We start from the raw sequence: 11,461 nt of genomic DNA on the forward strand, positions 1-11,461 counted from the left end.
CTTTCCCCCCGCCCTCTGCTCGTCATCTTTTCCTGCCTCACCCGGGACCCCTTCAGCAGCAGCCTGCAAAACCGTGCCGAGGTGGACAAGGTGAGGAGCCTTTCCTAGAGGAAGGGAGAAAGCAGGTGGGGATGGGGCTGATCCCTGGCTGACGTGTCTGTCTCCCAGGCCAAGGCTGTGCTGAGCCGGGAGAGCGGCAGCGACCACCTGGCGTTCGTGCGGGCCGTGGCGGGCTGGGAGGAGGTGCTGAGGCGCAGGGACAGCCGTGCCAGGGATAACTACCTGCAGGACTACTACCTGTATGGCCCCAGCCTCCGCTTCATCAATGGTGAGTCTGCCCCCTGAACAGGCTGGAGCACTGGGCAGGTTCTCTCCAGGGTGCAGGTGCAGCCCTGGGTGCCAGGGAGGCCACAGGTAGGACAGGTCTCCTAGCACTGAGGCTGAGCCTTCCAAGGCCAGAGCTGGTGCTGCCCTGCTGTGGTTATTTCTTCAGTGGGGTGAAGGAGAGGGTGAATCTCATTCCCCAGCATTGTTTTCTCCCTGCAGGCCTTGTCAAGCAGTTCTCTGAGAACCTCTATGAAGCCTTCTTGGTGTCATCCCCATCTGACTGTACCATGCCCTCGTCTGTATGTAACCAGTACAGTGAAGAGGAAGAACTGGTCAAGGGAGTCCTCATGGCTGGGCTCTACCCCAACCTCATCCAGGTACTGACTCCTTGCTCTGCCACCACTTTCCCAGGCTTGCTGGATACTCTGGCCAGCACAGGGAGGTGTTGAGGTGCCAGAAATGCTTGTGTGTGTCCCAGGCAGGCTGTCTGCTTGTGCTCCCACGTGTTCCTCCAGTGCTGTCCCAGGATCCCTCCTTGTGAGGAGTGTCCCTCCCAGCCTGTGCAGCTCCATGCTTGGGTTCTTGTGGCTTGATCTGGGAGCCATCGAGGTGGTGTCTTCCTCCTCCTCCTGTTTGCTGCTCCTTGTGTGGCATTTGGTGGCTGCCAGCTCTGGTCACCCCCATGTGACCTAACACAGCAGAGCTTGTGAAAGTGGAGGAACATGTTCTCTACACACACGGAGGAGAGAATTGTGGGGAAAGCTGGTATGGCTGCTTGTGGTTAGGGCCTGCTGGTTGGGCAGGTGGTGGAGATGATGTTCTCCTTTCAGGTGAGACAAGGCAAAGTGACCCGTCAGGGGAAGTTCAAGCCCAACAGCTACGCATATCGGACAAAGGCTGGCACCGTCCTGCTCCACAAGTCAACCATCAACAGGTGGGTGCTCTGTGTCTTGACACCATGGTGGGAGGAGGACCATGCACACTCCCACACCAGCTGGCTGTGCTGAGGACCCTGGCACTGCTCCAGCATGTGCCAGGCCCAGAGACCAGCAGGTCTGCCCGTGGCTGACTCAGCTCTCCCCGTGCAGAGAGGCCTCCAAGCTGTACAGCCGCTGGCTGACCTACTTCATGGCGGTGAAGTCCAACGGGGGGGTGTTTGTGAGGGACTCCTCCCAGGTCCACCCGCTGGCTGTGCTGCTCATGACTGACACAGACATCCACGTCCGAGGTGAGTGCTGCAGGGCTGGCACAGCTGCACACCCCCCTGGCACCCCAGGCACCCTGCTCCCACCATCTGAGGGGCTGCTGCGTCGTTGCTCCTCATCTCTCTGAGCAGCCCTGCTTGTTTCCTTGGCCAACTGTCTTCAGTTTTCTAAGCCTCTTGCTCTGGACTGGGTGTTGCTGTATTTGGGCTGCAAAGGTGATAATCTGTGAGCTGTAGCTCTCCAAGGAGACAGGGAAATGGAGCCAGAGGCAGGCTGAGCAAGCAGGGTGGTGCCTGGAGGCTCATCCCTGAGGATGAGGAGCTGGGCTGGTCTTCAGCCATGGCTGATGTGTTGGGAGGAGCAAGCCTTCCTCCCTGTAGATGTGCTGATGCAGCCCCTGGGTTTTTGGCAGCACTGCAGTTGGTCTCCAGCCCTCGAGCTCAGACAGGCTGTGCAATTGGCCCCTTTCCTGTGGGAAACAATGGGAGGATCCCAGCGAGATGGGTTGGAGAGCTGCCTGGCTTTGGTGGGAACTGTTTGACCTGGTTGAGATTCAGGGCTAAAATGAGCATGGGGAGGACCTGCACTGCCCCTGGCCGTGGTGGTGCAGAGGCCAGCAGGGCTGGCACAGGTCAGCACCCTTCCTGCTCCTCACCTCCTCTCTTCTCCTCACTAAGATGACGGCTGGCGAGCAACAGTCTCCCTGACAGACAGTGACCTCCTGGTGCTGGAGGGAGACTCCTACACCATCCGCCTCCTGCGTGATTTCCGTGTGTCGCTCTCCAAGATGGTGGAGACGTGTCTGTGCTACGAGATGGCAGCCATCCCTGGGGACCTGCACCACCAGCACAGCCAGTTGCTCGACATCCTGGTGGATCTGCTCAAAGGCCCTCCCGGCAGCTTTGGCGCTTAGGCAGAGCTGGAGGATTGTGTGGGGACTTGTAATTTGTATAAAGATGTTCACAAATGTTTATTTAAATAAAAGTTCTATTTATCCCTTGTGAAGTCATCTCTCTCCATCCTAGAAGATTAATGTTGTCTGAATCTCCTGCTGTCGGCTCCGTGCATGGTCACCGCGTAGGAAGAACCAGCGTCGCCTGGAATGGACTGGGAGTGCTATGGACCCTGACGGGAGCTCCCTGGACACCCACCTCCTCAGCTCCTCGCAGCCTGGGGCTCTGAGCTGGGTACAAGGAGGCAGCTGCTCTGGGCCCCATCCCCACGGGCCAGGCTGAGCTCTGGGCCAGAGCTGCTCCCGAGGACGACGGACGTGGCGGCTGCGCCTGCTCCCGGGCAGGGCAGGGATGCAGCAGCTCCGCTCAGGGAGGGGATCGTCTCCTCGTCTTCTCTTTTCCTGAGGAGGGCTGCCGGGTGGACCCGACATTCCAGGCAGGATCTGCGAGCCTCTGCAGGGCCCTGCCACCCCACAGCGCAGTGTGAGATGTGACTGGTCCCTCCTGAGCTGCCTGTACTTTGTGTCCTCTTGCGTTGTTACTACTTTTGTTATTTTATTTCTTCTCCCTACGTCAAGGAGGCCGGATCCCTGTCACTTGTGCAACACAGGACCTGAGTGTAGCTGCCAGTCTGCCTGTGAGCGCCTTCTCCTGCGGGAAGCCAGGAGCTGAGGCACAAAATCCTTTGTTTCCTACAACCAGGGACCATATTTCTGTGGAAGGATTGTGACTAGCTCAGCATTACACGAGAAACCTGGAGTTTAATCCCAGCTTTGCCTTGGATTCCCTGTCAAACGAAGACAGTGACTACCTCACAGGGCTGTTGTGAGGCTTCGTTAGCGTTCGGAGGGCACAGGAAGGAGCCCTGGGGCCGGACAGTGCGGGCAGGAACACGGACTGTGCACCAGGCTGGAGCCTGGAGCCCGGAGCCCTGGGGTGGTGCTGGAAAGGGGGCTTGGCTGCTGCTCCCCCAGCAGCTGAGCACCGGGGCCTGGGGTCAGTTGTTTTTATTCACCATTTCTTACACTTTGTATTTGAAATCAAGGGCAAGGTTTGGCAGCACCTGCCAGGGGGGGTGGAGGTGGCAAAATCCCTCGGCCCAGTGTGGCTGCCAGGCTGGTTCTGCAGAGGGGAACGATGGCAAAGGGCTCCCTGCCCTGGCAGCTCAGCCTCCCTTGGGGGGGGACACCCTTTGGTTCTCCCAGTTGTTCTCAACTAAGATTTAATTTACTCCTCATGGGCTTTAATTAAGCGGAGCTGCCATCTGAGCCGACGCGCTGCAGGTGGGTGTGCAGGAGCCCCGCGGTGCCAGTAGCTGGGGGCAAAAAGCACAAGGGTGGGGGGCTGGGGGGCAACTCTGGGAGCAGGAGCCAGGGCTGGAGCCATTTCCATGCTCCGAGGTCCCGGATGCACCAGCACGGGGCCCTGGGAGTCCTGCAGCCTGTGTTCACGCAGAACTTCTCATCTTCATTTCACTTGCTTGAAGTTGTCACTATTATTTGACCAGTGTTTGTTTCTTTTGGCCTGCATAATGGGCAGGATGGTTTTCCCTTCCAGCAGGTTTAAAAAAAAAAAGAGAAAAAAAAAGAAAAAAAAAGAAAAAAAGGAAAAAAAAAAGGGAAAAAAAAAGACTAAAAGCTATTGTCTAAATGGTTCAGAACTAGTGTGATATTGGGATACTTCAGTGGCTGTTATGTGATACTGGATCTTTTTACAACATAGATTAAAGACAATAAAAAGGGATAGAGTAGGAACTGCCTCTGTCCTCTTCATTCTTTTTGGTTTTTTTCTGTTTTATTTCAGTAACTGAAAGGCTGCAGTTTGTCATTTTCTTGCTCTGTTTCCTGGGGCTGGGAAGAGCAGTGGTGGCAGAGAGAGGAGAGGTGTGTGGGTGTCCCCACCCAGCAAGAGTCACCAGGGCCCAGAGCCACCCCAGGAGCACCTGAGCATGTCCTGGTGCTGCTGGTGTCCAGGGGGAACCAGCCACTGTGGCTGCCAGGATGGGAACTGGGTGATGGGTGCTGGGTGCTCTGGGCAGAGGGACCTGGGTGAAGCCTCCCTGGGTGGCCAGTGGCCACAGGTCTAAACCCTCCCCAGGGCTGGTTGGGATCTTGGGCCAGATCCATCCTCTGTGCTCAGCTGAGCTAGAAAAGCTCTTCTGAAGAGATGGGGGGGTGGGGGGCACTTGCTGTCAGGGGCTGGTGGCACTCAGGGCCCCCTTCAGTCAGAGCTGGGAACAGATCTTGGGCTTGTCCTGCTTGGCCACTGCTGGCTGAGGAGCCAGGGAGGGTGGGTCAGTGCCAAGTGTGTGTTTGTGTGCGTGTGTGTGTGTTTGTGTGCGCCCAGCCGTGTTGCTCCACTCTGCGGCCACCAAGGGCTGGTGGTGGCCATGGGGGGGTGGCAGCCCAGCAGCCCTCTCCTCTCTGAGCCCAGGCTAGAGGAGCAAAGCCAGGGAAGGGGAATTTTCCAGGGGTTGGGAGGCATCAGAGGCCGCAACATCAGAATCATAGCATTGTAGAATCATCCTGGTTGGAAGGGACCTTGAAGGTCATCAAGTCCAACCATCAGTGCCTACACCATGTCCCTCAGCACCATGTCTGTATTTCGTTTAAACACTCCCAGGGATGGTGACTCCACCACCTCTTTGGGTAAAGCAATTATTTCTAATACCCAGTCTAAACTCCACCCTGGCGCAGCTTCAGGCCATTTCCTCTGGTCCTGTCGTTATTCACTTGAGAGAAGAGCCCAACTCCCACCTCCCTACACCTCCTTTCAGGGAGTTGAGGAGAGCTAACTGCCTCACCCCTTTCTTCCTGCCTTCTTGAAGACATCAACTGCCTCCTGGCTGTGCGCTCCCTCCCCAGCCCAGCCTTCCCACCCCCCCCCACAAACACAGGCCCAGTCTGAGCAGGAACATCTAGAAGCTTTATTTCAACCCTTTACAATAATCAGAATCACAACATCAACTCGGGAAATGTTGCTAAGGAGACGACAGTCTTAGAGCCCCTCGCAGGAGGGCGAGACAGAAAGGCAGAAACAAAACTGGTCTGAATTTACCCTGGGGCAGGAGGGGACTCTGCCCCGGCCCCCCCAGCCCTCAGAGCTGTTGTCTCAGGTCTTGCACCCATGCACTAACCTCCCCCTCCCCAGCCCACCCCTCAGCACCCACCAGGGCACAGGGACAGCGGTGCCCCCACCCCAGGCAGTGCCTTGTCCCCCCCCGGGAGCCAGGGCTGCTGCTCAGTCATCCTATGACACAAAATAGTAATAATAAGTCACATTTAGCAAACACTTCACACGCTGCTCATGCCCCACGACAGCCCAGTGAGGTACCAGTATCATCCCTCCCACCTTGCAGCTGGGGAACCCGAGGCAGAAAGAGAGGTTAAGTGACCCCCCGAGACCACAGGGAGCTGGGATCAGTTCTCCTGGATCCCACATCCTGAGCCCTCATCTCCAGCCTCCTGGTCCTCTCAGCCCACCCCCCCCTCCCCCTCCACGCGGTCACGTCCCCACTACGTGGTTCCCTGCTGACCTTGGGTTCAAGCAGGCTGCTGTGTAGTCACTGGGTTTTCATTGCACTGTGCTCTTCATGCTTTGTGTTCCTGGAGGAATCCTTACAAGCCAAGGCACAAATCTGGCCTCTTACCTGAGCAGGAGAAGGCAGAGTTTATCCATCTTATCTGATCCAAACCCAGCAGTTTGGGACCCAGGTTCACTGCTGTAAAGATGCTCAAGTTATGCTTGTGCAAAAGGATTGAGGAGGAGTTTCCCAGTCTCAGTCCCATATCCTGACTTCATGGCACCATCTGGCAAAAAACATCCTTCTCTCCTGTCCCTCGTTGCCCGTGATCATACCAGGGCACAGGGACAGCGGTGCCCCCACCCCAGGCAGTGCCTTGTACCCCCCGGGGAGCCAGGGCTGCTGCTCAGTCATCCTATGACACAAAATAGTAATAATAAGTCACATTTAGCGAACACTTCACACGCTGCTCATGCCCCACGACAGCCCAGTGAGGTACCAGTATCATCCCTCCCACCTTGCAGCTGGGGAACCCGAGGCAGAAAGAGAGGTTAAGTGACCCCCCGAGACCACAGGGAGCTGGGATCAGTTCTCCTGGATCCCACATCCTGAGCCCTCATCTCCAGCCTCCTGGTCCTCTCAGCCCACCCCCCCCTCCCCCTCCACGCGGTCACGTCCCCACTACGTGGTTACTCCTGGTACCTAAGTTAGGGGTGAGGAAGCTGCAGGCAGTGCTGAGCGGGGGTGGGACAAGCACGACGGGCGCAGGATGGAGTCTCGTCTCTGCTCTGGCTCTGGACACCAACCCGCTGGTGGCCGCGAGACCCGTGCGAGAGGGAGAACGGAGAGGCAAACGGTGCCTCCAGCCCGAGCTCGGGGGGAGAGAGGAGAGATGGAGCAGGCTTCCCGTTGCTGCCACCCGGAGGGTTCTTTTCCACCCCACAGGCTGCCCCCCCCCCCCCGCCCCGGGGGGGCTTTGGGGGGACTTCTCTCCTCTTTTGGGTGACATTTCTCCCAAGCCTGACAGCTCCGGCCACTCGCAGGGACAGCGCCGACCAGCCCAGGAGGGGCTGGGCTGTTCCCTCCTTCCACAGGGCACGGGAGCCCCTGTCACCCCGAGGACATCACCGACACCCAAGGAAAACTAGACATTCTGCCCAAACGACACAAACACACGAGGGTCCCAGAGCCCCAGTCACACACCGACACGACGCGGGGACAACAGCGAGAGGGTCAGCGTAGAAAACTACATTCAGTTTGCACTCAGGACCCCGGCCCAAGGGCAGGGGCCTGCTGGGGGGGGCCAGTGAAGCCCCCGCCGCCCCCAGCCTCCTGTGGCCTCAAGCCCACAAACTTGGTTACTTGAATGTACTGGAACAGTATAAAAAAACCCCAAAGTCACTGCACGTGCCACTGACCCACAGGGAGAGGCTCCGGCCCAGCAGCCTGGGCTGTGGGGAGCCCCTCTTGCCAGAGCAGCTGGGGGGGTACCAGCCCCTGGGGGACAGGAGCCCCCATCCAGCCCTGCCTCCCGTGCTGCCTGCTCAGCCTCCCCAGCAGCTCAGACACCCCCAAGTCAACGCTCACCCCGACCACTGGCTGAGGAAACGTTTTTGAGCCCCTTGCCCAAGGCAGGAACAGGCTCCTCGAGTGCAGCCCACGCCCTGTGCCCCATCCAGCAGGGACCGAGCCCACCAGCACCCAACTTCTCCCAGCTCAGCAGGGTCTGAGAGCTGCTCTGGCCACCTCAGCCCTCCCCTCTATCTCCCCAGGAGCAGCTGCAGAGAAAGCCAAGCCCCATACGAGGCATCTCAGGACAGGAACATGTACATTCAAGTCGCACCTAATTCAGACCACAACTCATTTATTTTTCTTTCCCCCCAAGAATTTCCCACCTCTAGTCCTAGATCAAGCCAACAGCAAACACAGCCCCTTCCCCTGCTCTGCCCAATCAGCAGCTTCTCCACAGGGTTCATTAAAGGTCTCAGCACTAACCAGCTCTTTCCCATCTCTCCAGCCAGGCAACTAAAATCATTATCACACACCGATCCCTTCCCAGGCCAACAGGATGTACAGCTGGTTCCTTAAAACAAAACGAAATTAAAAAAAATAATCCACAACAAAACTCAAGCTGTCCTAGACAAACCACACCGAACTAGTGGCTCTGGACTGTTTGTCAGCTACACACACACAGGCACAACAAGTGATAGTGGCACGGAAGCACAGGCCAGGCGGGCGGTGCAGCTGCGCAGGGGCTGGGGAGGTTTGTGCCCGAGGGCTGCAGAGCAGTCAGTGCCCCTGGCAAAAGCAAGGCAGGGGGAGGTGGCAGTTCCGTCCCTTCCAGGGTATGAAGAGTTTTGCTTGCTTGTCTTTTTTTTTTTTTGCATTCTCAGAAGATAAAGTGCAATGTTTGTTGCCACTTCCTCCTGCAGCACCTGAGCCAAGACCCGGCCCTGCTGCCTCCCTCCCTGCGCTGGCACCTCTGCATGGCCCAGCAGCAGCAGGAAGGGCAGCTCAGCTCCCACCTGCTCTTTGGTTACCCACAACCTCCACCAGCCTTCACTGTTCCCACCAGCACAAACCTCCCTGTCCCTCTGCCCGCCCGGGGAGGCTGGACCAGGGCTCCAGGCCCCCCGTGGGCACCAGCCCCTCTGGGCGGATTCACCTTCTTGCTGGGGAAACGCAGCCCCTGCCTTCCCCTCCCGAGGGGACCCACCTGACCTCAGTCTCTCTCCTCCAAACTTCCCTTCAAATTCAAGTGTTGGAAAAAAAAAAAACCACAACAAAAAAAACCCCAAAGAAACAACCAACCAACCCTCAAGACTGAGAAGATCAAGCTGGTGTTTAGAATTTAGCAGTAAGAGCAAGAAGGAAGCGTCAGCGAAGGGGCAGTGATATATACCAAGGGGGGGGCATGCGGGGGGGCGGCCGTGGGACCAGCCGGGGGGGTTTCCAAGCATCACCACAAAGCTCAAAAAAAGTAGGTTTCCAAGCCCAGCCCAGAGCTGGAGCAGCTTCTGCTGCAGCCCCTGCCCAGGCCCTGCCAGGGGGCAGGAGAGCAGGAAGGTCCCGGGGGTTAGTACCAGCTACTCTAGGGCTGGGTGGGGACACCGAGGACACACAAGACAAGGGCAGGGAGGCACCAGCTCGGCTGCATTCCCTGGTTTGGGATTCGAGGGATGTGGTTTGGAGGGGAGAGGTGGGGAGGAGGGAGGTGGAAGGGGAAGGGAAGCACTGGGAGTGATGGGGTATATATAACCGCCCCTTTCAGGTGCAAATCTGCATCGCTCGTTTCAATTTGTATCCAGAGGAAAAGCACTTATGAAACTAGCAGACGACTTTGATGCAAACTAGTACATTTTAATGCCATTTTATTAGAAATCATGCAAACTTTAATATAAAAAATACAAGTGCAATAAGAATCTTTGTGTGTAAATACAGATTCCGGGTTATCGTGTCATTGTCGGCTTCCCAAAGAAAGATTCCCACAAGCCTGGGAAGCTGCAGGCTTCCCTCTGTCCCTCCTTGAGCAGCCCCCCCTCAGCACACGCCTGGTTCAGTTCACTTGGATCCCACTGTTTTGTTATTCTGCTTTTTTTAAATTTTTGTTGCTGTTGTTTTCCTTTTGCTTTTCACTTTAAATTAGTTTGACGACCCAAGGACGCGCTTTGCTTTTTTTAACTTTTTTTTTTTTAAATTTATTTACATTTCATTTCTTTTAGTGTCATTTGCAACACGGAACGAGGAGCTCACACCTCAAAGGTAAAGAAAAAAAAAAAAAAATTAAAAAAAAAAAAAATCTCCTTCCTAGTCAGAGCTGCAACTCCCTGGCACTGAAAACCTGCCTCCCCTGCCCCAGCCCGGGGCTCTGCCTCCCTCCCAGCCCTCCACAGACCTTCTGCTACCCCTGCCTCACAGCCCGGGGGGGAGAGGTGGTCTGTCCCTTTGTCCCCACCTCGGGCTCTCTCTCCCCCACCCCCGGGTCACTCACACCTCAGCCTCTGGCAAAACAACCACACGCAACAACCACAGACCTCAGGACCTGCGTTCACCTGCACCGCCAAGCAGCCTCCTGCTCATCCTCCAGACCTCAGGCCCTGGCTGGAAAGAAGAAGAATCCCAGGGCTTTGGCTCTGCAAGTTAATAAATAAACCATCTTTGCCTTTGCTGATGTGCAGAAGGTCCTGGGCACCCTCCAGGGCTGGAGGTTTGGCCCTACAGGAGGGCTTATTTTCTTTTTACCAGCATCAGACTCAACGCGTCTCACTGCGGTCAACACAGGCTCCACCTCATCTCTCACAACAAGGTTTCCCTTCAACACATTCCTGTGCCTTTCATTTCAGACATGGCTTAACCCCATGAATTTGCTCCATCGTTTAAAAATATTAAAAAAAAACCCAACAACAACCAACCAACCACCAACAAAAAGAGTTACAATTGCTGGATATGTCAGTAAGAAGCCAGCACTGCAGCAGCGGTTAATGTCTCTACTCTCCTAGGGTTAGGAAGAGGAGGAAAGAGAAAAGGAAACTTAGCCTGGGTTTGCAGCACGATAAATCATCAACACAGCGTCACAAAGAATAAAAGGTTAAAGTCAACAGTTAAAACAGCCTAATGTGTGTGTATAATATATATCATCATCAAACGGGATCAGCAGAAACTGAAGCAGCAAGGAGGGAAAAGGGGGCTTTAAAAAGAAAAAAAAAAAAAGAGAGAAAGAAAAGAAAGAAAGAAAGAAAGAAAGATCACAGCTTATCCCTGTTAACTCTGGCCTGGCTGCAGCCACCAGCAGCTTGGGCTCCACCTGCATCTCCCCCCTGCTCAGGACAGCCAGACACAGCCTGGACGTCCCGTCGTGCCCGTCCCCGACACACGACACTAACACTGACCGAGGGACCCCCTGAAAAGCACAAGGGATGAGGAGTGGAGAGGGAAGGGAGCCCCAAAAAAGGAACCAGCAGAGCCCGGCCTGCTTGGGCAGGGGGGAGTCCCCAGGGCTGCTTGAGGAGACCCTGCTAAACGCTGCCCCCTTCCCCACCTGGAGCCAGAGGCCGGGTTAAGAGGGCCAAGCTGCGTCACGTCGGGGGGCGGGGTGAGCAGGGGCTGGGGGGTCACAAGCCTTGCTGAGGAGGGGCTGCCAGGGGGGCTGGCTGTTGCAGCGGTGACAAGGAGGCGACTGAGGCCAGGCTCTGGCTGCCGGGTGTGCTACGCCAGGGGGAAGTGCTGCTGGAAAGGTTGGGGGGTTTGGAGACGACGATTTCTGCTCCGTGGTCTGTCCGAGCCTTGGCCTTCTCACGGAACGTCAGCTTGTGAGATTCAATCTGCAGGACACAAGGGCAGGTGAGAGGGGCAGGAGGGGGGAGAGAGGGGAAGAGAGAAGGGAAGGTTGTGAATGATTGATCCGGAACATAGGAATAGCATGGCTTTGAAGAAAGCATGGGTGGAGATGTGGA

At 56.3% G+C, this 11,461-nt stretch overlaps 2 protein-coding genes across 2 annotated transcripts in view; one reads left to right on the top strand and one right to left on the bottom strand.

Annotated features, from left to right (window-relative positions):
• Window positions 1-2,683, top strand: part of DHX30 (DEAH (Asp-Glu-Ala-His) box helicase 30) — a 19,782-nt gene extending 17,099 nt beyond the window's left edge. Inside the window, exons 14-19 of the mRNA XM_010008544.1 lie at window positions 29-90; window positions 169-328; window positions 547-704; window positions 1,158-1,261; window positions 1,416-1,555; window positions 2,210-2,683. Of these exons, the coding sequence (XP_010006846.1) occupies window positions 29-90; window positions 169-328; window positions 547-704; window positions 1,158-1,261; window positions 1,416-1,555; window positions 2,210-2,445 (860 nt within the window). The 3' untranslated portion in view covers window positions 2,446-2,683. The remainder of the gene's footprint in view (window positions 1-28; window positions 91-168; window positions 329-546; window positions 705-1,157; window positions 1,262-1,415; window positions 1,556-2,209) is intronic.
• Window positions 2,684-11,119: 8,436 nt separating this feature from the next.
• MAP4 (microtubule-associated protein 4) overlaps window positions 11,120-11,461 on the bottom strand; it is a 105,503-nt gene continuing 105,161 nt past the window's right edge. The window contains exon 22 of the mRNA XM_010008547.1: window positions 11,120-11,329. Within this exon, the coding sequence (XP_010006849.1) occupies window positions 11,120-11,329 (210 nt within the window). The remainder of the gene's footprint in view (window positions 11,330-11,461) is intronic.

The sequence above is a fragment of the Chaetura pelagica genome, unplaced genomic scaffold, assembly GCF_000747805.2.
Source record: "Chaetura pelagica isolate M959 unplaced genomic scaffold, ChaPel_1.0 scaffold612, whole genome shotgun sequence".
Classification (NCBI taxonomy): Eukaryota; Metazoa; Chordata; class Aves; order Apodiformes; family Apodidae; genus Chaetura; species Chaetura pelagica.